General features: G+C 36.9%; 2 protein-coding genes across 2 annotated transcripts; both read left to right on the forward strand.

Annotated features, from left to right (window-relative positions):
- Positions 1–8,188: 8,188 nt before the first annotated feature.
- LOC308565568 (olfactory receptor 5J3-like) lies at positions 8,189–9,127 on the forward strand (the record flags this gene model as incomplete). The annotated part of the gene is made up of 1 exon (XM_081154883.1): positions 8,189–9,127. One exon carries the CDS (start codon positions 8,189–8,191, stop codon positions 9,125–9,127), a length of 939 nt encoding a protein of 312 aa, XP_081011009.1.
- A 6,630-nt stretch (positions 9,128–15,757) lies between these two features.
- LOC308565569 (olfactory receptor 5J3-like) lies at positions 15,758–16,696 on the forward strand (the record flags this gene model as incomplete). Its single annotated transcript, XM_081154884.1, has 1 exon — positions 15,758–16,696. The coding sequence occupies one exon, from the start codon at positions 15,758–15,760 to the stop codon at positions 16,694–16,696; it is 939 nt and encodes a 312-aa protein (XP_081011010.1).
- Between the last annotated feature and the right edge of the window lie 6,873 nt (positions 16,697–23,569).

Raw genomic sequence — 23,569 nt, forward strand, 5'->3', positions numbered from 1 at the left:
GGTGACCTTTACCAGCAAATAGATGCTTTCTATATAGTTGTGTCACAGACATATGATCACCAACAGACTACAATCAAGATATGTTCATAAAATAACAGAAAGGAACTATAGTTTATTTTTGCTCATTTGTATTATTCTTGAATCTCTTCTGTATGTTTAAAATGTTTTAAGATAAACAGGAAAACATGGGGAAAAGTGGCTATAAAATGATAGAATTTTTACTTCTGGAAGGATGCAGTAGCTTGTGATTAAAAGAGCACTGGTGCAAAAATCACAAGAAAAACAAGACAAGATATAGATTTATCTGTTGATACAATGGAGTAGCTACTATGGAAAAGGGAAGTGAAGTCATTTAGGACGCAGGAAGGGGTAGACATGGAGTGGTGAGGTGACTCTTATCTCACTGATTCCGGGCACTCTTGACAATGAAGGCCGGTAATGTATGGAGAGCTCAGCAAGCTCTCAGGTGCATCAGTGGAGCTTTAGGTAGATACTTTACAACTTTCATCACATATGGTTATATTTTTATTCAGGGTATTAGACATATTCTGTGCCTGAGTAGGCCTGGATCCAACACATAAATAGATATAGGAACAGACAGGCAATGAATTAAAGCTAGATGATTACAGATGATAGGTAGATGACAGATAGATACAAATGTGGATAGGTAATCGATAATAGTTGGACAGAATTAAATGGGGAACTTCTGAAATCAAGGAGGAACTTTTTGGTGTCCCAAACAACACAATTATTAAATATTGTGATCTACCAAAGGGAAAACAAACGGACAGATCCTGTGCCCTTTGGCTGCTCTGGGGGACAGAGAGGACAGTGGAGCTGCATGTTAGCAGTTACGTAGCCTCAAAAAGGTACTAGAATATAGATCCTTAAACACACAGCTGTTTTTTGCCATAGGATATTGGAACAAAGAGGGTGAGTGGAGAGTGTAAGAACCTAGTTTGCGCCATAGAGGTAGGTAGGAATGTCCTACACTCTTGCTGTGCTTAGAGGACACCCAGTTTGGCTAGAGGGGCATCAACAGCAAATGTAATGTAGGTGTCCTCCAAGGGTTTCCCAGACTTTGATCTTGCTTTCAGTCAGGCTCAGAAGGGCTAGAATTTTCTTTCTGAAGCACAACATGATTCACTCTGTGCACATTGAGACTGAGCTGGAAACACAGAGTGAAATCTCTGAGGCTCTAGCTGTTTGGTTGACTATGTCCCACAGGAGGTAAAGCCTGGATCAAACAGAAGCTTCAAGCTATTTTCTGTGACTTGAAGATGTATAAGGCAAGTGGCAGAGTTCACATCTCCAAAAAGTTAAAACTGAATTTTCTTCGTGTTCAAGGGCTGGAGAGAAAGAGAGAGAGGCCCACAGGGACAAGTCAAAAGGAAAATGAAATATAATGGCACCATGGTCCAGGCTCAGCCCAATGAATAATTGAATTAACAGTCAGTCTCTCATCCTTCATACCTTTATAGAGAGAAAGTGAAACCCCGCTCCATGGAAAGTAATGTTATCTCCAGTTTGTACAAACATTTTTTCCCACCTTTTATTGAATTTATTCAGGTGACTCTCAGATGCAAAATGTCAGAAACTATAAGAAAAGCAAAACAAGCACAAAACATAAGCAGGACTGCAGAGGAGCTACAAGCTGTATTTAGAAAATGACTGCAAAAAACTATGATCAACATATTAAAGAAAATAGAGAAAAAAGTTAGGAAAATTGTTTAAGATGAAATAATTCAATAGATAAATAAATTTAAACAGAAACATAATATTATATGCTTCTGTGAATTTGCTATTTTAGAAAACTCTTCTAAGTGTAATGATGCAGTATTTGTATGTTTTTGACCGGCTTATTTCACTTAGCGTAATGACCTCCAGGTTAACCCACGTTATTCCAAATATCAGAATTTCCCTATTTTTTTAAGGCTGAATAATACTCTATTACATGAATATACCACAATTATTTAACAATTCATCTAATGAACGGCAAGCATTTTGGTTGATTCCATCCATCCCTTGGCTGTTGTTAATAGTGCTGAATTGGACACGGGAGTATAACCTTCAAGTTATAAGTCATGGGATGTAAAGTACATCATAGGAAATAGAGTCAATAATGTCCTAATAACAAGGTATGTTGAGTACTATACTTAATGTGGTCCATAAATGTGGCATATATAAATCATGATGTAAATTTAACACTGATATAATATTGTATGTCAACTATAATTACAAATAAATTTTCTAGAAGAATATTTGCTGCCTGGCTGTTGTGGCTCAGATGGCTGAGCTTTGTCCCAGGCACCAGGAGGTGGCTGTGTGGGCTCGAGTCCCAAATTCCCAACAGAGGACATGCGGGGGGAGCCAAGGGACGCTTCTTGCTCATTGATGTTTCTCTCTCTCTCCCTCTCCCTTCCTCTCTTTCTAAAAAAGCAATAAAAACATATTTCAAGAATGGGAGATGAATATTTCCTCATTAAAGCCACACCAAAGGTGACTTCCTATGGTAATTTTAAGGCAGGAAGTAAAATATAGGATGAAATTGACATAAGTGGTAGAAAAGCATAAGTATACAGTTGAGAGTTTTTCCAGTATTTGGGGAGGTGAATCACTGATTTTAAAATGATTCTACTCAGCTCGCCTTCAGTTGGTTTTTCAGTTGGCTGTTTTATATTTTAGCTGTATTTCCAGTTTGGTTTGGGGGAGGGAGGTGAGTGTAACTTACACCCACTCCCCCACCATCTCCGATCCCGTTTAACAAGATCCTGGTAGGAAAAAGGCATATTAAAATTGCTCCTGCAAGCGGTAAAATATTAAATCAAAATACCCAAATAAAAGACATAGGACAAAATTAACAGTGAAATCTTGATTAATTTAATAGTGCACAAGAAGGAAGGAAGAAGGCCAGAAAGGAAAACATAACCTAATAGTGAGATGCTGCATGAAAAATGAGCTCTGCCAGTTACTACATATAGAAACAGAGACTGGAAAACTAAGTCGGGGTCATTAACCTTAACGATGCTGTCATTTTGGACTGAATGAATTTTTGTTGTGGAGGCGTCCTGTTCATAGTAGGTCAATGGTAGATGTCAGCCACATTCCTCTTCCCCACTCAGGACAACCAAAAATGTGTGTAGACATTGTCAAATATCTGCGGATGCGGGCAAAACTGCCTAAATTGAGATCCACTGGAGTAGTTAAAAAACAAAAGAACCTAATATATACTATTTCCAAGAGATAAAGGGAAACAGATTGCAAATAAAAAGATGGAAAAAGTTACTTAGGGAAAGGCGGTGTCACTATATTCACATTTGACAAAGAAAACAGTAAGGGGAAAATTATTATTACTTTAAGAAAGGGATATTTCTTAGTGTTAACATAAAAATGACCCTAAATTTGTATTTTCCTATTAATTTGCTTCAAAGTGCTTACCAGAAAGTTCATAAAAGTGATATAATAAATTTCACAGATCTAGCTAGAGGTTTTCCAAAAGCTCTCTCCGTAACTGATGGCATATCAAGCCAATAAAAATAAAATCACAGCATTATCAATTTAATTGACCTGGTATAAATGCATGGAACACTGGGCCACACTACAGAATACTCGTTCTGTAAAATACAGATGGAACATTTAAAAAGTGATTATATGTTGTGTGATAAAACAAATTTTAATAATTGAAAGTATATAAAGTACATTGTCTGATCACAGAAAAATAGTGATAAAACGTATCCTGAAAGAAAACTTTGGGCTCGTATGGTTCTCTGGTGATGTATTCCCAATATATAGACAATAAGGAATATCATTTTAAGATTCTTTCAGAGAGGAAAGAAATACAGAAAAAGAAAAACTAATTTTATGGAACCACTGAAACAATGATCTCAAAACCAAAGAAGGATATTACAAAGAGAGATAATTACAGTCTAGTGCCTCTTGACATTTTAGGCCAATACTTTTTTTTGGGTAAGGTGTGGTATGTAAGGAGAAGCCTATCCTGCATATTTTAGGAGCATCCCCGGGCTCTACTTACTAGATGGTATTAGCATCCTACCTATTTATGACAACCAAAATGCATCCAAACACTGCCAAATGTCCCTCAGAGGCAGAATTACCTCTAAGAGAGAATCACTGAACTTGCTCAACACTATCTCTTTGACCTCAAGGCAAATGAAACCATTAGAGTGAGGTTACTGCCTGAACATGTCAGAATAATAATTTGGTTAGAACAGCCCAGCTGGGATTTTATTAATTTTGTTCTGCATTATTGCCCGTATTTCTATGCATTCCTAAGATCTACTTTGACAATAACCTTAAACAGAGAAAATCAACACAGTTGAGAAGAAATTAGAAAAAAGTAGGGTATTTGTGACAATTACATGCATTAAATTTAGTTTTCTGCTTCTTTCTCTGAGGAGAGAGAATGCTGAGAAGTTATATGATATTTCAGTCATAAAAGTAATGCAACACACACACAAAATAATAAAATTGATTTTCCCTCTGTAAAAATATGTGCATTTAATTCAAGTCATAAATTAAGTCTCTGTGATAACTCTGCATCTTTATTTTATTTACATGGAGCATTGGAGGATAGGGGCAAATGAGTTTTATGGCATGAGTCAAATAATGCCAATTTTTCTACTGATATCAGACAAAACAATTTGTAGATAACCTTTAAAGAACACACTATTTATCTTCAAAGGAATACCTTCATATTATTCTTTCAGAAAAACGTTATCTTGAAACAAATGAGACAATGTTTGCCATGTGGATGGCATAAAGATTGAGAGTGAGTATTGATTGAGAACCCAGCTTTCCCTTAGCTGCAAACACTGTGAAGTATGGTGGGGAAAACATATCATAATTTATAACTGATACATTGCTACTAGTTCTAATCAAGCTTGTTCTCTTATAATATGGTAATATCTTCCATTTTGTATCTAAAGGCATGTGGATGTCTTATCATATTTCAACATTGTATAATTATGTCACAATTCCTTAAATTTTGTACAATATTTAGATTGGCACGAGACTTCACTATTTTATTTATCTACATATATTATAACTTACTCTACTTATTTGTTAAAATACCTAAGACATGCTAATGAATTGAAAACAGAACTGAAGAAAACCATCTACCACCCTTTCCAAACATAGAATAATGTATATATTATGTGTATGATTGAAGAGAGCTCAATATAAACTTATGTAAAAAGCTAATAAACCTATGTGCAATATATGCAAAAGCTCCATACTGTCCACAGCGCTATGATGCCTATTGAATTATTAGGGAGAAAGAAAGCATAGATTTGTATTTAAATACTCCCAAAGGAGAGCATACAACTCAGTGAATATTCTCTCTCTCTCTCTCTCTCTCTGTGTAATCATTAAACTTTAATGTGAATGGTTGCTAACATTTTTGGGGTATGACATCATGCATAACTATTGAGAAGACCTGCAACTCTGATTAGTTCCAGTCCCAAGAGACCAGAAAAGTGGTGATGATCCATCCTTTGGGCACCTGAAATTCCATCCACACCATGATTTGTGTCCCCCAAAGGAAAGGAAGCGACCGTAAAAATCCCCACTCTCAGTGGTAAGTCCTTTGAGGATCCTGAAAACATGGTCTTTGCTGGGTGCTCTGATCACTCTTGACTTTTCTGAGCTGTGAGTATGTTTAGGAAGTGTAATGTGGGTTTATTTAAGCTTTCGATATTTCCTGTTGTCTCTACACTAAAAGAATCTGTTACCATGATCTCAGTACTGTTCCCAAACAGCCAATTTCCTAACCTGTGGTGTATTTATGTTTTTAAAAAGGGGAAATTTTTACGTAATATCTGCATTTAATATTTATGTGTGTAACAGAGTGTATTTTTATGGCATGTTTTATTGGGTTTGTATAGAATCTAAAGCTACTTGTGTATTTATGGAAATTTTCAGGTGTTTAGTTTTCTGTTATGAGTTCGATAGAAAAAGCTGTTACTAGAAGTCTTACTGCCACCTTTTTGGAGTCATACATGTTCTTCCTGGGTCCTTGTCTTGAGTCCTGACCATCAATATCATGTAAGTTCACTCACATCCACCATGTGAAACCTATGGTAGTGAAATTGGCAGAAACTCCATTTTCCCTCCATTTTTCTCTAACGGATAAATGGGAAAATTATATAAACTCTGTTTCATTTGTTTCCTTTTATGACTTGTTGGAGATAGGCAAAATATACAGCAGGTCAAGGGCAGAGTTATATTGGAACTCAAGCCTTCCTAGTTCTCACATACTCTAGTGATGTGATGTTCCTCTTACACTAAGGGGCCTGGCAGAAGAAACACACTAATAAGTGCCATTAAGAAACACACTAATATCCCTTCATCTCCAAAATGTTTTTTTTTAATTGAGCTTATTTCCAGGTTACGAAACTCTGATTCTGTATTTTAAAATCTGGTTAGATTAACAGTTTTTTTATGGCATTGAAGAATGTTACATTAAAAAAATTTTTTTGCCACTTTGAATAAATTATTCTATCTTTTCTTGGCTACAATTAGATTTGGATTCATTGGGCTTCCCATAGCCACTGATCTAAAATATAGACAGGATCTAATATATAATCTCAGTCTGTGAGGGATGAGCTTATATACTCATAGAATGAAGATTTTCATTTTGCTTTAGAAATACCCTGAAGATTACATCCCAAGCTTACCCATATGCTGACCTCAGTGGACTTCAAGTTCCATGAGAACACAGCTCATATATCCTTCTTGAGGTGTCTAATGCCTAACAGTGTGCCTGCATGAACAGCATGGTTGTCATTTTAAGCCATTAGATTTTGGTGAGTTGTTCCAGTAGCCATAGGATAGTAATACACTAGATAGCAGAGCATCTGCCATCTCTTCTATTCACCTCCCGTTCTTTACTTTTCTTCACAACACTTATCATTGTATATCAATAGGTGTCTATTTCCTTAATAAAATGTAAGCTCTCTGCAAGAATGACATTTTCCTTAGTCACCACTTCATCCCCAGTGTATATAACATTTCTTGGTAGAAAGTAGTAAGTAATATGCACTGACTGGATGTATGGATGTATACACGAATGAATTGACCCATGAATATTTAACCACAAGTGTTGTTGAATTAGTACTAGGTCATGTCAAAACGTAAGTGAAACTAAGTGGCAGCCTACATTTTGAAAGCAGAACATAGTTGATATAGTTATGTCATGATAGATAGTTTGGTCCCTCATAGTAACACCTTGCCTCTCTTAATAAGGTTTGTTTGTGCCTTTGTTGTTTTAATGCTGGTAAAAACCCAAAGATATAAGAGTGAAGTTATACAAATACAAAACAGAACAGTGTTTAACTTCAGTTGAACTGCTACATTTAAAAAAAATTTATCTTTATTTCTTTATTGTTGAAAATATTACAGATGTCCCCCCCCATTGATCCCCTCCATCTAGCATCTGCCCCGACCCACACCCCAGCCTTCTCCACCCTTTTGTCTGTGTCCATGGGTTATGCTCATATGTATATAATCTATGTTTTGATTGGCCTTAATACTAAACAAAAAATGAAAATACTGTTCTTCCTCTTTTTCCTGACTCATCTCTTTAGAGGAAGCAGTCATTTAGTTCCATCCCTCAAAGGGGGAAACCTGAGCAAAAGGTGAAGCAAAAAGAGTCTTGACATTTGAGCTTTGGAAAGGAAGGGGGTTGAATACTATGGAGGTCGGTTTCATGAGTAAACTGGGTGTAAAAAGAGAGGAACAGCATTGGCACAGGATAAAGAAAAAATCCCTATCACAGAATGGCACTCAGTAGGTAGCTCACATAAGCATCGGACTTAGGAATACCATAGAATGAGTCAGAGGCCTGGCAGGAGGCATATCTGGGTACAAATGTAAGTTTTACCAATTAATACTTTCATGATCTAAGAATTTATTTATCCTTATATTATGTTGTGGAAACTGAGATACTAGAAAGAAAATCATCTCTAGTTAGAGTAGGGAGAATCACTGCAGATGGATTATCTAGCGCACACATAAGGCCCACTGCTGAAGCTAATTTCTTTTCTTCATCTAACTACAGGGTAAACCTAAATGCTCCTTGCTATATGGATCATGGAAGGAATCAACACTTATTTTTCATCTAAGTGATATCATTTATTCTGCAATTGAAGAGCTAGATAAACCTGAAAGCATGGCAGGCTGGAATCACACAGGGGTAAGAGAATTCCTTCTGGTAGGTTTAACTGAAAATCCTAATCTGCAGATTCCTCTCTTTGTGCTCTTCTCCCTTATTTATTTAATCACTCTGACAGGTAATGGGGGGATGATCATCTTGATCTGGTTCAATGCCCACCTTCACACTCCCATGTACTTCTTTCTGAGCAACCTGTCTTTTTGTGATATCTGCTACTCTACTGTCTTTGCTCCCAAGATGCTGATCAATTTCCTATCAAAACACAGGTCCAGCACGTTTGCTGGCTGTCTTCTGCAGAGTTTCTTCCTTGTAGTCTATGTAACCACAGAAGGCATCCTCCTGTCTATGATGGCTTATGACCGCTATGTAGCAATAGCCAACCCCTTGCTGTATACAGTCATTATGACCCAAAAGGTTTGTATTGGGATGGTCCTTGTGTCTTACTCGGGTGGGCTCATTAACTCACTGACACACACAATAGGCCTGTTCAAACTTGACTTCTGTGGTCCTAACATTGTGAATCATTATTTCTGTGACATTCCCCCTCTTCTGAAGCTCTCTTGTTCTGATGCACATAACAATGAGATGCTGCTTTTGATATTCTCTGGGGTCATTGGGGTGCTTACTTTGATAATCATTGTGCTCTCTTACATCTGCATCATCATTGCCATCCAGAGAATTCGCTCAGCGGAGGGGAGGCGCAAAGCCTTCTCCACTTGTGCCTCCCACCTGACCGTCGTGACCTTACTCTATGGGTCTGTAACATTTAGCTACATCCAGCCAAGCTCTCAGTATTCCCTGGACCAGGAGAAGGTCTCTGCTGTGTTTTACACTTTGGTGATCCCCATGCTAAACCCACTGATTTATAGCCTAAGAAACAAAGATGTGAGAGATGCAGCGAAAAGGTCAATATGGGGGAAAGGAACTTCAGCTTGAGCAGGTCTTATCTATGGTTTTTTGAGGTGACCTTTACCAGCAAATAGATGCTTTCTTTAGAATTGTGTCACAGATATATGATCACCAACAGACTGAAATCAAGATACGCTCATAAAATAAGAGAAATGAACTATAGTTTATTTTTGCTCATTTGTATTATTCTTGAATCTCTTCTGTATGTTTAAAATGTTTTAAGATAAACAGGAGAACATTTTGAAAAGTGGCTATAAAATGATAGAATTTTTTCCTTTGGAAGGATGCAATAGCTTGTGATTCAAAGAGCACTGGTGCAAAAATCACTAGCAAAACAAGATAAGATATAGATTTATCTGTTGATACAATGGAGTAGATATTATGGAAAAGGGAAGTGAAGTCATTTAGGACTCAGGAAGGGGTAGACATGGAATGGTGAGGTGACTCTTATCTCACTGATTCCGGGCACTCTTGACAATGAAGGCCGGTAATGTATGGAGAGCTCAGCAAGCTCTCAGGTGCATCAGTGGAGCTTTAGGTAGATACTTTACAACTTTCATCACATATGGTTATATTTTTATTCAGGGCATTAGACATATTCTGTGCCTGAGTAGGCCTGGATCCAACACATAAATAGATATAGGGACAGACAGGCAATGAATTAAAGCTAGATGATGATAGATAGATGATGATAGATAGATAGATAGATAGATAGATAGATAGATAGATAGATAGATAGATAGATAGAAAGAAAGAAAGAAAGAAATGTGGATAGGTAATCGATAATAGATGGACAGAATTAAATGGGGAACTTCTGAAATCAAGGAGGAACTTTCTGGTGTCCCAAACAACACAATTATTACATATTGTGGTCTACCAAAGAGAAAACAAACGGACAGATCCTGTGCCCTTTGGCTGCTCTGGGGGACAGAGAGGACAGTGGACGTGCATGTTAGCAGTTATGTAGGCTCAAAAAGGTACTGGAATATAGAGCTTTAAACACACAGCTGTTTTTTGCCACAGGATATTGGAACAAAGAGGGTGGGTGGAGAGTGTAAGAAACTTGTTTGGGCCACAGAGGTAGGTATGAATGTCCTGCACTCCTGCTGTGCTTAGAGGACACCCAGTTTGGCTAAAGGGGCATCAACAGCAAATGTAATGTAGGGTTTCCCAGACTTTGATCTTGCTTTCAGTCAGGCATAGAAGGGCTAGAATTTTCTTTCTGAAGCACAACATGATTTACTGTGTGGACATGTAGACTGAGTTGGAAACACAGAGTGAAATCTCTGAGGCTCTAGCTGCTTGGTTGACTATGTCCCACAGGAGGTAAAGCCTGGATCAAACAGAAGCTTCAAGCTATTTTCTGTGACTTGAAGATGTTTAAGGCAAGCGGCAGAGTTCTCATCTCCAAAGAGTTAACACTGAATTTTCTTCGTGTTCAAGGGCTGGAGAGAAAGAGAGGAAGGCGCACCTCTTCACACCTTGGGAAATCTGTATCCCGACACAGGGACAAGTCAGAAAAAAAATGAAATGTAACAGCACCATGGTCCAGGCTCAGCCCAATGAATAATTGAATTAACAGTTAGTCTCTCATCCTTCATACCTTTATAGAGAGAAAGTGAAACTCCCCTCCATGGAAAGTAATGTTATCTCCAGTTTGTACAAACATTTTTCCCCACCTTTTATTGAATTTATTCAGGTGACTGTCAGATGCAAAACATCAGAAACTAAAGGAAAAGCAAAACAAGTGCAAAACATAAGCAGGACCGCAGAGGAGCTACATGCTGTATTTAGAAAATGACTGCAAAAAACTATGATCAACATATTAAAGAAAATAGAGAAAAAAGTTAGGAAAATTGTTTAACATGAATTATTTCAAGAGATAATTAGATAAATTTAAACAGAAACATTCTGTTATCTGCTTCTGTGAATTTGCTATTTCATAAACCTAAGTGTAATGATGCAGTATTTGTATTTTTGTCACTGGCTTATTTCACTTAGCGTAATGGCCTCAGGGTTAACCCACGTTATTCCAAATATCAGAATTTCCCTATTTTTTAAGGCTGATTAATATTCTATTGCATGAATATACCACAATTACTTTAACAATTCATCTAATGAACGGGAAGCATTTTGGTTGATTCCATCCCTTGGCTGTTGTTAATAGTGCTGAATTGGACACGGGAGTATAACCTTCAAGTTTTAAGTCATGGGATGAAAGCACATCAGAGGGAAGAGAGTCAGTAATGTCCTAATAGGTATGTTGAGTACTATGCTTAATGTGGTCTATAAATGTGGCATATATAATTCACGATGTAAATTTAACACTGATATCATATTGTATGTCAACTATAATTACAAATAAATTTTCTAGAAGAATATTTGCTGCCTGGCTGTTGTGGCTCAGATGGCTGAGCTTTGTCCCAGGCACCAGGAGGTGGCTGTGAGGGCTCGAGTCCCACATTTCCAGCAGAGGACATGTGGCGGGAGCCGAGGGACACTTCTCGCTCATTGATGTTTCTCTCTCTCTCCCTCTCTCTTCCTCTCTCTCTAAAAAAGCAATAAAAACATATTTCAAGAATGGGAGATGAATATTTCCTCATTAAAGCCACACCAAAGGTGACTTCCTATGGTAATTTTAAGGCAGGAAGTAAAATATAGGATGAAATTGACATAAGTGGTAGAAAAGCGTAAGTATATAGTTGAGAGTTTTTCCAGTGTTAGGGGAGGTGAATCACTGATTTTAAAATGATTCTACTCGGCTCACCTTCAGTTGGCTGTTTTATATTTTAGCTGTATTTCCAGTTTGGTTTGGGGGAGGGAGGCGAGTGTAACTTACACCCACTCCCCTACCCTCTCGGGTCCTGTTTAACAAGATCCTAGTAGGAAAAAGGCATATTAAAATTGCTCCTGCAAGCGGTAAAATATTAAATCAAAATACCCAGATAAAAGACATAGGACAAAATTAACAGTGAAATCTTGATTAATTTAATAGTGCACAAGAAGGAAGGAAGAAGGCCAGAAAGGAAAACATAACCTAATAGTGAGATGCTGCATGAAAAATGAGCTCTGCCAGTTACTACATATAGAAACGGAGACTGGAAAACTAAGTCGGGGTCATTAACCTTAATGATGCTGCCATTTTGGACTGAATGAATTTTTGTTGTGGAGGCGTCCTGTTCATAGTAGGTCAACGGTAGATGTCAGCCACATTCCTCCTCCCCACTCAGGACAACCAAAAATGTGTGTAGACATTGTCAAATATCTGGGGGTGCGGGCAAAACTGCCTAAATTGAGATCCACTGGAGTAGTTAAAAAACAAAAGAACCTAATATAATCTATTTCCAAGAGATAAAGGGAAACAGATTGCAAATAAAAAGATGGAAAAAATTACTTAGGGAAAGCTGGTGTCACTATATTCAAATTTGACAAAGAAAACAGTAAGGGGAAAATTATTATTACTTCAACAATAAAGATAAATTTTTATAAAAAGCAAGCAAAAAGAGGCATATTTCTTAGTGTTAACATAAAAATGATCCTAAATTTGTATTTCCTATTAATTTGTTTCAAAATACTTATAAGAAAGCTCATAAAAGCGAGATGTGTCCCATTGTGTCATACATCATCTGGATGTTGCATTGTGTGTTCACCACCCAAAGTCAAGTTTCCTTCCATCATTTATCCTGCAGTTACCCTCATGAAAGGTGAAAAGATTAAGCAAAAAATAAAAATAAATACTAATGGACACAGTCAACACTGTGGTGCTTACCAGAGGGAAAGGGAGGTGGGGGGAGGTAGAAGAGGGTAACATAATTTTTAAATGATATATTGCTATTAGTTCTAATCAAGTTTGTTCTCTTATGATATGTAATATCTTCCATTTGTATCTAAAGACATGCTAATGTTCTATCAGTATTTTCACAACTGTGTAATGATGTCATAATTCTTTAAATTTTGTACAATATTGGATTGACAGGAGACCTCACTATTTTATATAATTACATATATTATAATGTACTCTACTTATATGTTAAAATACCTAAGACATGCTAATGAATTAAAAACAGAACTGTGCAAAATCATCTTTCCAAACTCCCCTTCCCACACACACAAATAATGTGTATATTATCTGTATGATAAAGAGAGCTAAATATAAAATTATGTAAAAAGCTAATAAGCCTATGTGAAATATATGCAAATCTCCACACTGTGCACAGTGCTATGATGCCTGTTGAATTGTTAGAGGGAAGGAAAGCAAACATTTTCATATAAATACTCCCAAAGGAGAGCATACACTTTAATAAATTCTCTGTGTGTATAAACATAAAACATTAATGTCAACATTTTGGGGATATGATGTCATGCATATCTATTGAGAAGACCTGCTACTCTAATTAGTTCCAATCCCAATTGACCAGAAAAAATGCTAATAATCCAACCCGTGGACACCTGCGATGCCATCCACACCATGACACAGTGTGCATTCCCAAAAGAAAAGAAAGCAGCCATAGAAGTCCCCACTCTCAGCCTGAAGTACTCTAAGGATCCTGAACACGTGGCCATCTGCAGATACTCTGCTTACTCTCGAGGCATCTGAATTGTGAGTATGATTAGGGAGTGGTAATGTGGCCTTATTTAAGCTTTTGGTATTTCCTGTTGTCTTCACAATGAAAGAATCTGTTACCAGCTATTATGATTTCAGTTCTGTTCCCACAGGTCCAGAAAATTTCTTAACCTGTGTTGTATTTATCTTTCAAATATTCTTCTAATTTTTAAAAAGGGCCTATATATACATAATATCTGTATTTAATATTTGTGTGTGTGATAGAGTGTATGTGTTTTTATGGCATTTTATACTTGGTTTATATAGAATCTAAAGCTATTTGCATCTTTATTGAAAATTTCAGGTACTTAATTTCTATTATGAGTTTGATAGAAGAAGCTCTTACTAGATGTCTTACTTCCACCTTTTTGGAGTCACACGTGTTCTTTCTGGGTCCTTGTCTTGAGTCCTGACCATCAATATCATGTAAGTTCATTCGCATCTACCATGTGAAACCTATGGTAGTGAAATTGGTAGAAACTCCATTTTCCCCCCATTTTTCTATAAATGATAAATGGGAAGATTATACAAACTCTGTTTTATTTGTTTCCTTTTATGACTTGTTTGTAGGTAAAAATATACAGCAGGTCAAGGGCAGAGTTATATTGGTACTCAAGCTTTCCTAGTTCTAACGTACTCCAGTGATGTGATGTTCACGTTATACTAAGGGGAATGGCAGAAAAAAAAGTGTGCCATTAAGAAACACACTAATATCCCTTCACACCCCAATTTTTTAAATTGATGTTATTTCCAGGTTATGAAACTCTGATTCTGTATTTTAAAATCTGGTTAGATTAATAGGATATTTTATGGCATTAAAAATATTTCATTAAAAAAATATTGCCATCTTCAACAAGTTATTTTCTCTTTTCTTTAGATACAGTTATATTTGGATTCATTGGGCTTCCCAAAGCCTCTGATCTAAAACAGAGACAAGATCTAATTTGTAATATCAGTCTGTGAGGGATGAGCTTATATACTCATAGAATGAAGATTTTGGTTTTGATTTAGAAATATCCTGAAGATTACATTCCAAACTTACCCATATCTTGACCTCAGTGGACTTCAAGTTCCATGAGAGCACAGCTCATATATCCTTCTTGAGGTGTCTAATGCCTAACAGTGTGCCCTGCATGAACAGCATGGTTGTCATTTTAAGCCATTAGATTTTGGTGAGTTGTTCCAGTAGCCATAGGATAGTAATACACTAGATAGCAGAGCATCTGCCATCTCTTACTATTCACCTCCCCTTCTTTACTCTTCTTGACAACACTTATCATTGTATATCAATAGGTGTCTATTTCCTTAATAAAATGTAAGCTCTCTGCAAGAATGACATGTTCCTTAGTCACCACTTCATCCCCAGTGTATACAGACACAATAGGGAAGCAGGTTCAAGTTAAATCGCACGGCTATGTTTTGATTGGCCTTAATACTAAACAACAGATGGAAAGATTGTTCTACCTCTTTTCCTGACTCAAGTCTTTACAGAGCACAGTCATTGATCTTCCAAGGGGGGGATCTGAACAGAAGGTAAAGCAAAAAGAGTTTCTATGTTTGAGATTTGAAGGATGGAGTTTGAATACTATGGAAGTCAGTTGCATGAATAAACTGGGTGTGAAAAAATAGGAATAGCTTAGGTATCGGATAAAGAAAAAATTGCTATCACAGATGTCTCTCAGTTTGTAGCTCATAAAAGCAGAGGGCTTGTAAATACCCTATGGTCAAAGGACTCTCACGATGCTTATCTGGGTATGAACGTCAGTTTTAACAATTAATAGATTCATGATCTGAGAGTTCCATTATCCTAATTTTATGTTGTGGAAAAATGAGAAGCGGTAATAAAATAATCATCTCTAGTTCCAGTAGAGAGAATCACTATAGTACACAGAAGGCCCACTGCTGAAGTTCATTTCTTTTCTTCATCTTACTACAGGGTAAACCTAAATGCTCCCTGCTATATGGATGCTCGATCATGGAGGAAATCATCACTTACTTTCCATCTGAGTGACATCATTTTGTTCCCAGCTAAAGAGCTAGATAAACCTGCAAGCATGGCAGGCTGGAATCACACAGGGGTGACGGAATTCCTTCTGGTAGGTTTAACTGAAAATCCTAATCTGCAGATTCCTCTCTTTGTGCTTTTCTCCCTTATTTATTTAATCACTCTGACAGGTAATGGGGGGATGATCATCTTGATCTGGTTCAATGCCCACCTTCACACTCCCATGTACTTCTTTCTGAGCAACCTGTCTTTTTGTGATATCTGCTACTCTACTGTCTTTGCTCCTAAGATGCTTATCAATTTCCTGTCAAAACACAGGTCCAGCACATTTGCTGGCTGTGTTCTACAAAGTTTCTTCTTTGCAGTCTATGCAACCACAGAAGGCATCCTCCTGTCTATGATGGCTTATGACCGCTATGCAGCAATAGCCAACCCCTTGCTGTATACAGTCATTATGACCCAAAGGGTTTGTATTGGGATGGTCCTTGTGTCTTACTCGGGTGGGCTCATTAACTCACTGACACACACAATAGGCCTGTTCAAACTTGACTTCTGTGGTCCTAACATTGTGAATCATTATTTCTGTGACATCCCCCCTCTTCTGAAGCTCTCTTGCTCTGATGCACATAACAATGAGATGCTGCTTTTGATATTCTCTGGGGTCATTGGGATGCTTACTCTGATAATCATCGTGCTCTCTTACATCCGCATCATCATTGCCATCCAGAGAATTCACTCAGTGGAGGGGAGGCGCAAAGCCTTCTCCACTTGTGCCTCCCACCTGACCACCGTGACCTTATTCTATGGGTCTGGAACTTTCAGCTACATCCAGCCAAGCTCTCAGTATTCCCTGGACCAGGAGAAGGTCTCTGCTGTGTTTTACACTTTGGTGATCCCCATGCTAAACCCACTTATTTATAGCCTAAGAAACAAGGATGTGAAAGATGCAGCAAAAAGGTCAATGTGGGGGAAAGGAACTTCAGCTTGAGTTGGTCTTGTCTATGGCTTTTTAAGGTGATGTTAACTAGCAAATAGATGCTTTCTATATAGTTGTGTCACAGATATATATCCCCAAATAGAAGTACAATCAAGATACCCTCATGCTATATGTGACATGAATGATAGTTAACTATTCCTGCAAGTTTGTGTTTTTCTTGAATCTCTACTGTAAGTTTAAAATATTTCAAAATAAAAAGTTAGGAAAACAGCTCTGCTGGGTGTGGCTCAGCAGTTGAGCATCGACCTAGGATCCAGGAGATCCTGGTTCAATTCAAAGTCAGGGCACATGCCCATGTTTCGAGCTCGGTCCCCAGTGGGGGGCATGCAGGAGGCAGCCGATCAATGACTCTCTCATCACTGATGTTTCTCTCTCTCTCTCTCCCTCCCTCTCCCTTCCTCTCTCTGAAATCAATAAAGACATATTAAAAAAAGTTAGGAAAACATAGGGAAAAGTGGTTATTAAATAATAGAATATTTTTACTTCTGGTTGGATGGAGTAGCTTGTGATTAAAACATCATTGGTGCAAAAACAACCAGAAAAAAACAGACAAAATACAGATTTATGTGTTGATAACACAGAGTAGCTATTATGGAAGAATAGAACTGGAATGGTTTAGATCTCAAGAGAGGTATAGATGTGGAGAGGTGAACTGACTCTTATCTCACTAATTCAGGGCACTGTTGACAGTGCAGGCCAGTGATGCATAGAGAGCTCAGCAAGCTCTCAGAGGAACCAGTAGAGCTTTTGGCAGATGCTTTGCAGATATTACCACATATAGTTGCATTTTCTTTCAGGGTAGTAGTCGTATTCTGGGCCTAGAGTAGGTCTGGACCCAACACGTAAATAGATATAGGGAGAGACAGACAATGGAAGATAGATGTTAGGTAGATAGATGGATAGATGGATAGATAATAGGTAGATGGACAGGCTTAAATGTTGAACGTTTGGTGCTGTCCCAAACAATACAAATATTAAATATTGTGATCTATCAAATGGAGGTCAAACTGATAGATCTTGTGCCCTTTGACTACTCTGAGGGAAAGAGAGGACAGTGGAGCTGCATGTCAGCAGTTCTGCAGGCTCAAAGAGGAACTGGATTATATAGAGGCTTAAACACAGCTGTTTCCCACAGGAAATTGGAGGGAAGGGGGTGGAGGGAGAGTGTAAGAAGCTGGTTTGGGCCACAGAGGCAGGTTGGAATCTCCTGCACTCTTGCTGTGCTTAAAGGACACACGTTCCTGCTAGTTGGGTGTCAGCAATAAATGTAATGTAGGTTTCCTTCCAACATTTCCCAGACTTTGATCTTGCTTTTAGGCAGGCACAGAAGGGCTAGAATTTTCTTTCCAAAGCACAAGAAGATTCACTCTGTAGAGGTTCAGACTGAGTTGAAAAGACAGTGAAATCTCTCAGGATTTAGCTGCTTGGTTAACTATGTTCCACCAGAGGTAAAGGCCTGGATCAAACACAAAGCAGCTCCTGCAAGGTATTTGCTGTGGTTTGAAGATGTATAAGGCAAGAGGCTAAGTTAATACCTCCAAAAAGTTAAAACTGAATTTTCTGCAGTGTTTAAGGGCTGCAGAGTGAGAGAGGGAGAGGTCCACCTCTCCACACCTTGGGAACAGGGACAAGTCAGAAAAAAAAAGAAATCTAACTCCAATCTCATCCAATCTCTGATTAAGAAGTGAACTAACATTCAGCCTCTCATCCTTTATAGCTTATTAGAGAGCAGGTGAAACCCTCCTCTAAGGAAAGTAATGTCATCTCCTCTTTGCATGAACCTTTTATTCATATGCAAAGGATCAGAAAGTATAAAAGAGAACAAATAATAGCACAAAACATAAGTGGGACCACAGAAGAGCTCCATGCTAGTTTTAGAAAAAGACTTAAAAAGAAATACTGTGATTAACGTATTAAAGAAAATAGAGAAAAAAGTTAGAAAAATTGTTCAAGATTTTATATTCCAAGAGGTAATTAAATAAATTTAAACAGAAACGTTCTATTATCTTCTCCTATGAATTTTCTATTTTAGAAACCTCTCTAAGTGTAATGATGCAGGATTTGTATTTTTGTGACGGGATTATTTCACTTAGCGTAATGTTCTCCCGTTTAGCCTGTGTTACCACAAATGTCAGAATTTTCCTCTTTTTTAAGGCTGAATAACACTTTTGTATGAAGATACTGCATTTTCCTTAACCATGTACGTGATGAAGAGCATTTCAGTTGTCTACATATCTTGTCTATTGTTAATAGTGCTGTAGGGGCCATGTAAGTGTTAGTAACTCAGGGTGGGATTTAGGGGGGATAGGAGCTATTGTCCAGTGGGTATAAAGTTTCTGTTATGCAAGATGAGTAAGTTCTAGAGATCTGCTGTATAACATATACAACATATAATGCCCATAGTTTTAAATACTGTAATGTGTACTTAAATATGTGTTAAAAGGTTAGATCTCATATTTAGTGTTGCTAGAACAAGAAAACAAAACAAGGAGACATGAGGAAACTCTGTTACGTTAACTGTGCTGACGGTTTGGCAGCTGTAGGCATATGTCCCAATTCATCAAATTCTTTGTATCAAATAGGTGCAGTTTTTTGTATATCAATTATATCCATTAAAGCTGTTAACAAAACCAGAAAAAAATGGTATTCTGAGAAAAAAAAATCTACAAAAGCTGAAAATAAGAAGTCAAAAGAGGAATTTAGAGCATGTAAAAAAAAGCATAAGACAGGATTAATAATCTCACACACAAGCCAATATAAATTATCTAAACTGAAGCACACAGAGAAAAAAACATTAGAAGATAAAGCGGAGCGTAAGAGACATGCGTGATACAACCAAATGCTGTGAAGTACATGTTAGTGTTCCCGGGGGAAAAAAAGAATAGAGATACAATGAATATTTTAAGATAAAGGCACTAATTTTTTTCATAACTGATTAATCATCAACACATATTCAAGAAGGGCAGATAACTCAGAGTTAAAAATGCAGAAAAACCCACACGTAGAGGCTTCATGTTCAAAGAAACAACAGTAAGATGTCGGGTCAACTTTTCAAAGACGTTATAAAATGTGGGGCAAATGAAATTACGTTTTTAAAGTATGAAAGGAAAAGAAAGTAAACATCTAATATTCAATCCTTGGAGGAAAAAAATCTTCAAAAATAAGCAGGAAAAATAAGGACACTATCAACAAGCAACAGCTGAGAGAATCTTTCAGATTATACAATAAGAAATACCAAAAAGCTTTGAGCATAAAGAAATTATCCCAATGTAAACACAGCACATAATGAAGCAAAACATCCACAAGGGTAAATATGCAAAAAATATTAAAGAATGTGGACTGATTAAGAAGTACAAACTTCAAGTTATAAAATAAGTCATGGGATGTGAAGGACAGCGTAGGGAGTACAGTCAATAATATAATAACTATGTATGTTGAGAGATGGGTAATAGATTTATTGTGGTATGTAAATGTCTAGTCACTATGTTGTAAACTTCACACTAATATAATATTGTATGTCGACTATAATTAAAAATACATTTAAACAAGAATATTTACTGATTAAAGCCACACCAAAAGTATTTTCTAGAGGAATTTTAATGCAGAGAAGCAAAGTACAAGATGAAAATGACATAAATGATAGAAAAGAATAAACTGTTGAAGGTTTTTCCCAGTGTTAGGTGTGGTAAATTACTGATTTTAAAAGGATTCTATTCAGCTAGTTATTCAGATGGACTGTTCTGTGTTTTAAAAAATCAAAATGGAAATTTTAAAATATTTAAAAAAAAATCAAATTGAACAAAGTAAGAAGAAAGACAATAAATAAAAACTGGCCTGGCCAGTGTGGTTCAGTGGTTGAGCATCGACTCATGCCCCAAGAGGTCTTTGGTTCCTGGTCAGGACACATGCCTGGGTTACAGGCTCGATCCCCAGAAGGGATGTGCAGGAGGCAGCCAACTGATTTCTTTTTCATTGGTGTTTCTCTCTCTCTCCCCCTTCCTCTCTCTCTAAAATCAATAAAAACATATTTCAAAAAATAGAACATATAAATTAGAAATTATATAACACAAGGAAAACAGCCATTCTTTTAAAAGAAAAATGAGATGAAACTAGCAAAACTAATCAGAAAAAATGAGAGTAATAAAAGATTACAAATATCATAAATGAAAAGGAAATTACCATTAGAGGTTCTATAACTATTAAAAAGTCCTAAGATGAGATCTTAAATGAAATAAAAAGCTCCTTGAGAAACAAAACCTGTCAAAACAAGTCCAACAGTTAGAATATCTAAATAGTTCTAAATATGTTGAAGATACTGAATATATAATGATGAGACACATCTCACAACCCCAGTGCACTGTTGGTGGGAATGCAGATTGGTGCAGCCACTCTGCAAAACAATAGAATTTCCTTAAAAAATTAAAAATGGAACTGCCTTTTGACCCAGTGATCCCACTTCTGAAAATCTATCCTAAGAATCCCGAAACACCAATCAGAAAGAATATGTGTACCGCTAGGTTCATAACAGCGTTATTTCCAGAAGCCAAGATCTGGAAACAGCCCAAATGCCCATCAGCAGATGAGTGGATAAAAAAGCTGTGGGACATTCACACCATGGAATACTACACAGCTGTGAAAAAGGAGCTCTTACCCTTTGCGACAACATGGATGGACCTGGAGAGTATTACGCTAAGCGAAATAAGCCGGTCAGAGAAAGACAAATACCATATGATTGTGCTAATATGTGGAATCTAATTAACAAAATAAACTGAGGAACAAAATGGAACCAGAAGCATGGATACATGAAACAGACTGGCCAGCCTGATGGGAGGGTGTGGGAGTGACTGGATAAAGAAGGTGAAGGGATTAGTTAAGGGACATATATGTATACCCCGAGGACAGGGACAATAGTGAGCTGAAGGCCAAGGGAGGGGAAGGCAGGGGTTAGTGGAAGTGGTCATAGGGTGGGAGGGGGAAGGGAGACACCTGCAATAATGTCAACATTAAACAATTTTAAGAAAATAAAACATATCCTGAAAGAAAACTCTGGGTTCACAGGCTTCTCTGGTGATGTATTCCTGATGTGTAGGCCACAAGGAATCTCATTTTAAGATTCTTTCAGAGAGGAAGGAAAGAAAGAAAAACACTAATTTTATGGAACCACTGAAACACTGGTCTCAAAACCTAAGAAGGACATTACAAAGAGAGATAATTATAGGCTAGTGCGCCTTACAGCAGAGGAGCCGAAATTCTAGAGAAAATATTTGTGAATATAACTAGGGGCTTATTCTGGGAAAAGAAGCTGGTTTTAACTGACTTAACAAAGGAAGAACATGATTATCATGAGATGCTAAAAATATTTATAAATTTTAATACCTGATAATGATAAAACTTCGGCAAAATATTTGTAGAATTTAAATACCCACAGCCAACGTTATAATGTTGCTGACTCAATATCCAGCATTACCACACCCACGATTGATTTGGGGTGCAAGATGGGGAGATTCACAATAGCCACTTGTATTTGAAATTATACGGAAGATCCTAGCCAGCACATACAGTCTAGAAAAACATAAAAGAGCATTTTGGTTCATACATGTTTGTGGACATACACACTCGTCTGTAAGTGCAAGTCCTGGGACATAAATCAGGCATGTCTTAAGATTACTGCAAGACAGTTCCCCAAAGTGCCGGCACCGTTTTCATACACCTTAGAAATGCCTGAGCGAAGGTCCTGGACGTTTGTACATACGCTTATTGGCTATTTTGAATGTCTTTCATTACAAAGCCCCTTTTCTAATTATTTTCCTATTTACTTGTCCTATTTGTCTTTTTCTTGATTGCCAGTAATTGTTAATAGATTCTGGATATGAGTGCCTTGTCATATACACAGGCTATGACTGTCTTTCCACATCCTGTGGCTTGTCCTACTAGCTTCTTAACGTGCATTTCCAGGGGCAGAGGCGGTTAATAGATGAAAGAATAAACAGTGTGCTGTAACCATACAATGAAATGTTACTCAGCAATAAAAAACCCAGACCCATGCTTTATGTAACAATGCGGCTACATCTCAAAACATTATTCTGATTGAAAAAATCCCGACAAAAAAGCAGGTAGAATGCATTATCCCAATGCTACAAAACTCTGCAAAAGCAAATCTCATGGAGAGATATAAAGCTGATCAGGAGTTCCTAGGGGCTGGAGGTTAGAGGTAGAGGTTTCTTGGAAACAGAACAAAAGAAAATGTTCTATTCTGTATTTTGATTGTGGTAGTAATTGTCCTTGAGTACGTTTCTCAAAACTCATTAAATGATATACTTAAAATGACCGCAGCTTATAGTGTCATAATTGTTCAACTTTTATTTGAAAAAAGATACTTATTTGCTAAAACATAATACTTTAATATAGCATATTAATATAACTTCTGAATAATATTTTTCACATGAAGACTTCTTTCATGATAAAACTCATTAAATATATGCCAATTTGTTTTTAATAACACTAATACATTTTTCTATATATAAAATTTAATTGCAGCACTATAAGTATTCTAAATATAAATATTTTTACTTAATATCAGTTTTATTGCTAATAAAGCCATTAGGTATTAGTTTGAGGATACATTTGACTATCTAATAAATGGTATGAGGCCATTTTCATAAATATGTGCTTTTAACAATGTATTGCAGATAACTTCAAAGGATTAATAGTCCTATAGAAGATAGAGGACCTGATAGGCACTTTCTGAGTATAATTATTTTCTTTTCAACTGTTTTTAAAGACATTTATAAGGTTTTTTTTTTGGTGTGTGTTGTTGTGGTTTTTTGTTGTTTTTTTTTGGTATAATTTTTTGTACTTAATTTA

The sequence above is a fragment of the Miniopterus schreibersii genome (assembly GCF_964146895.1).
Source record: "Miniopterus schreibersii genome assembly, chromosome: 12".
Classification (NCBI taxonomy): Eukaryota; Metazoa; Chordata; class Mammalia; order Chiroptera; family Miniopteridae; genus Miniopterus; species Miniopterus schreibersii.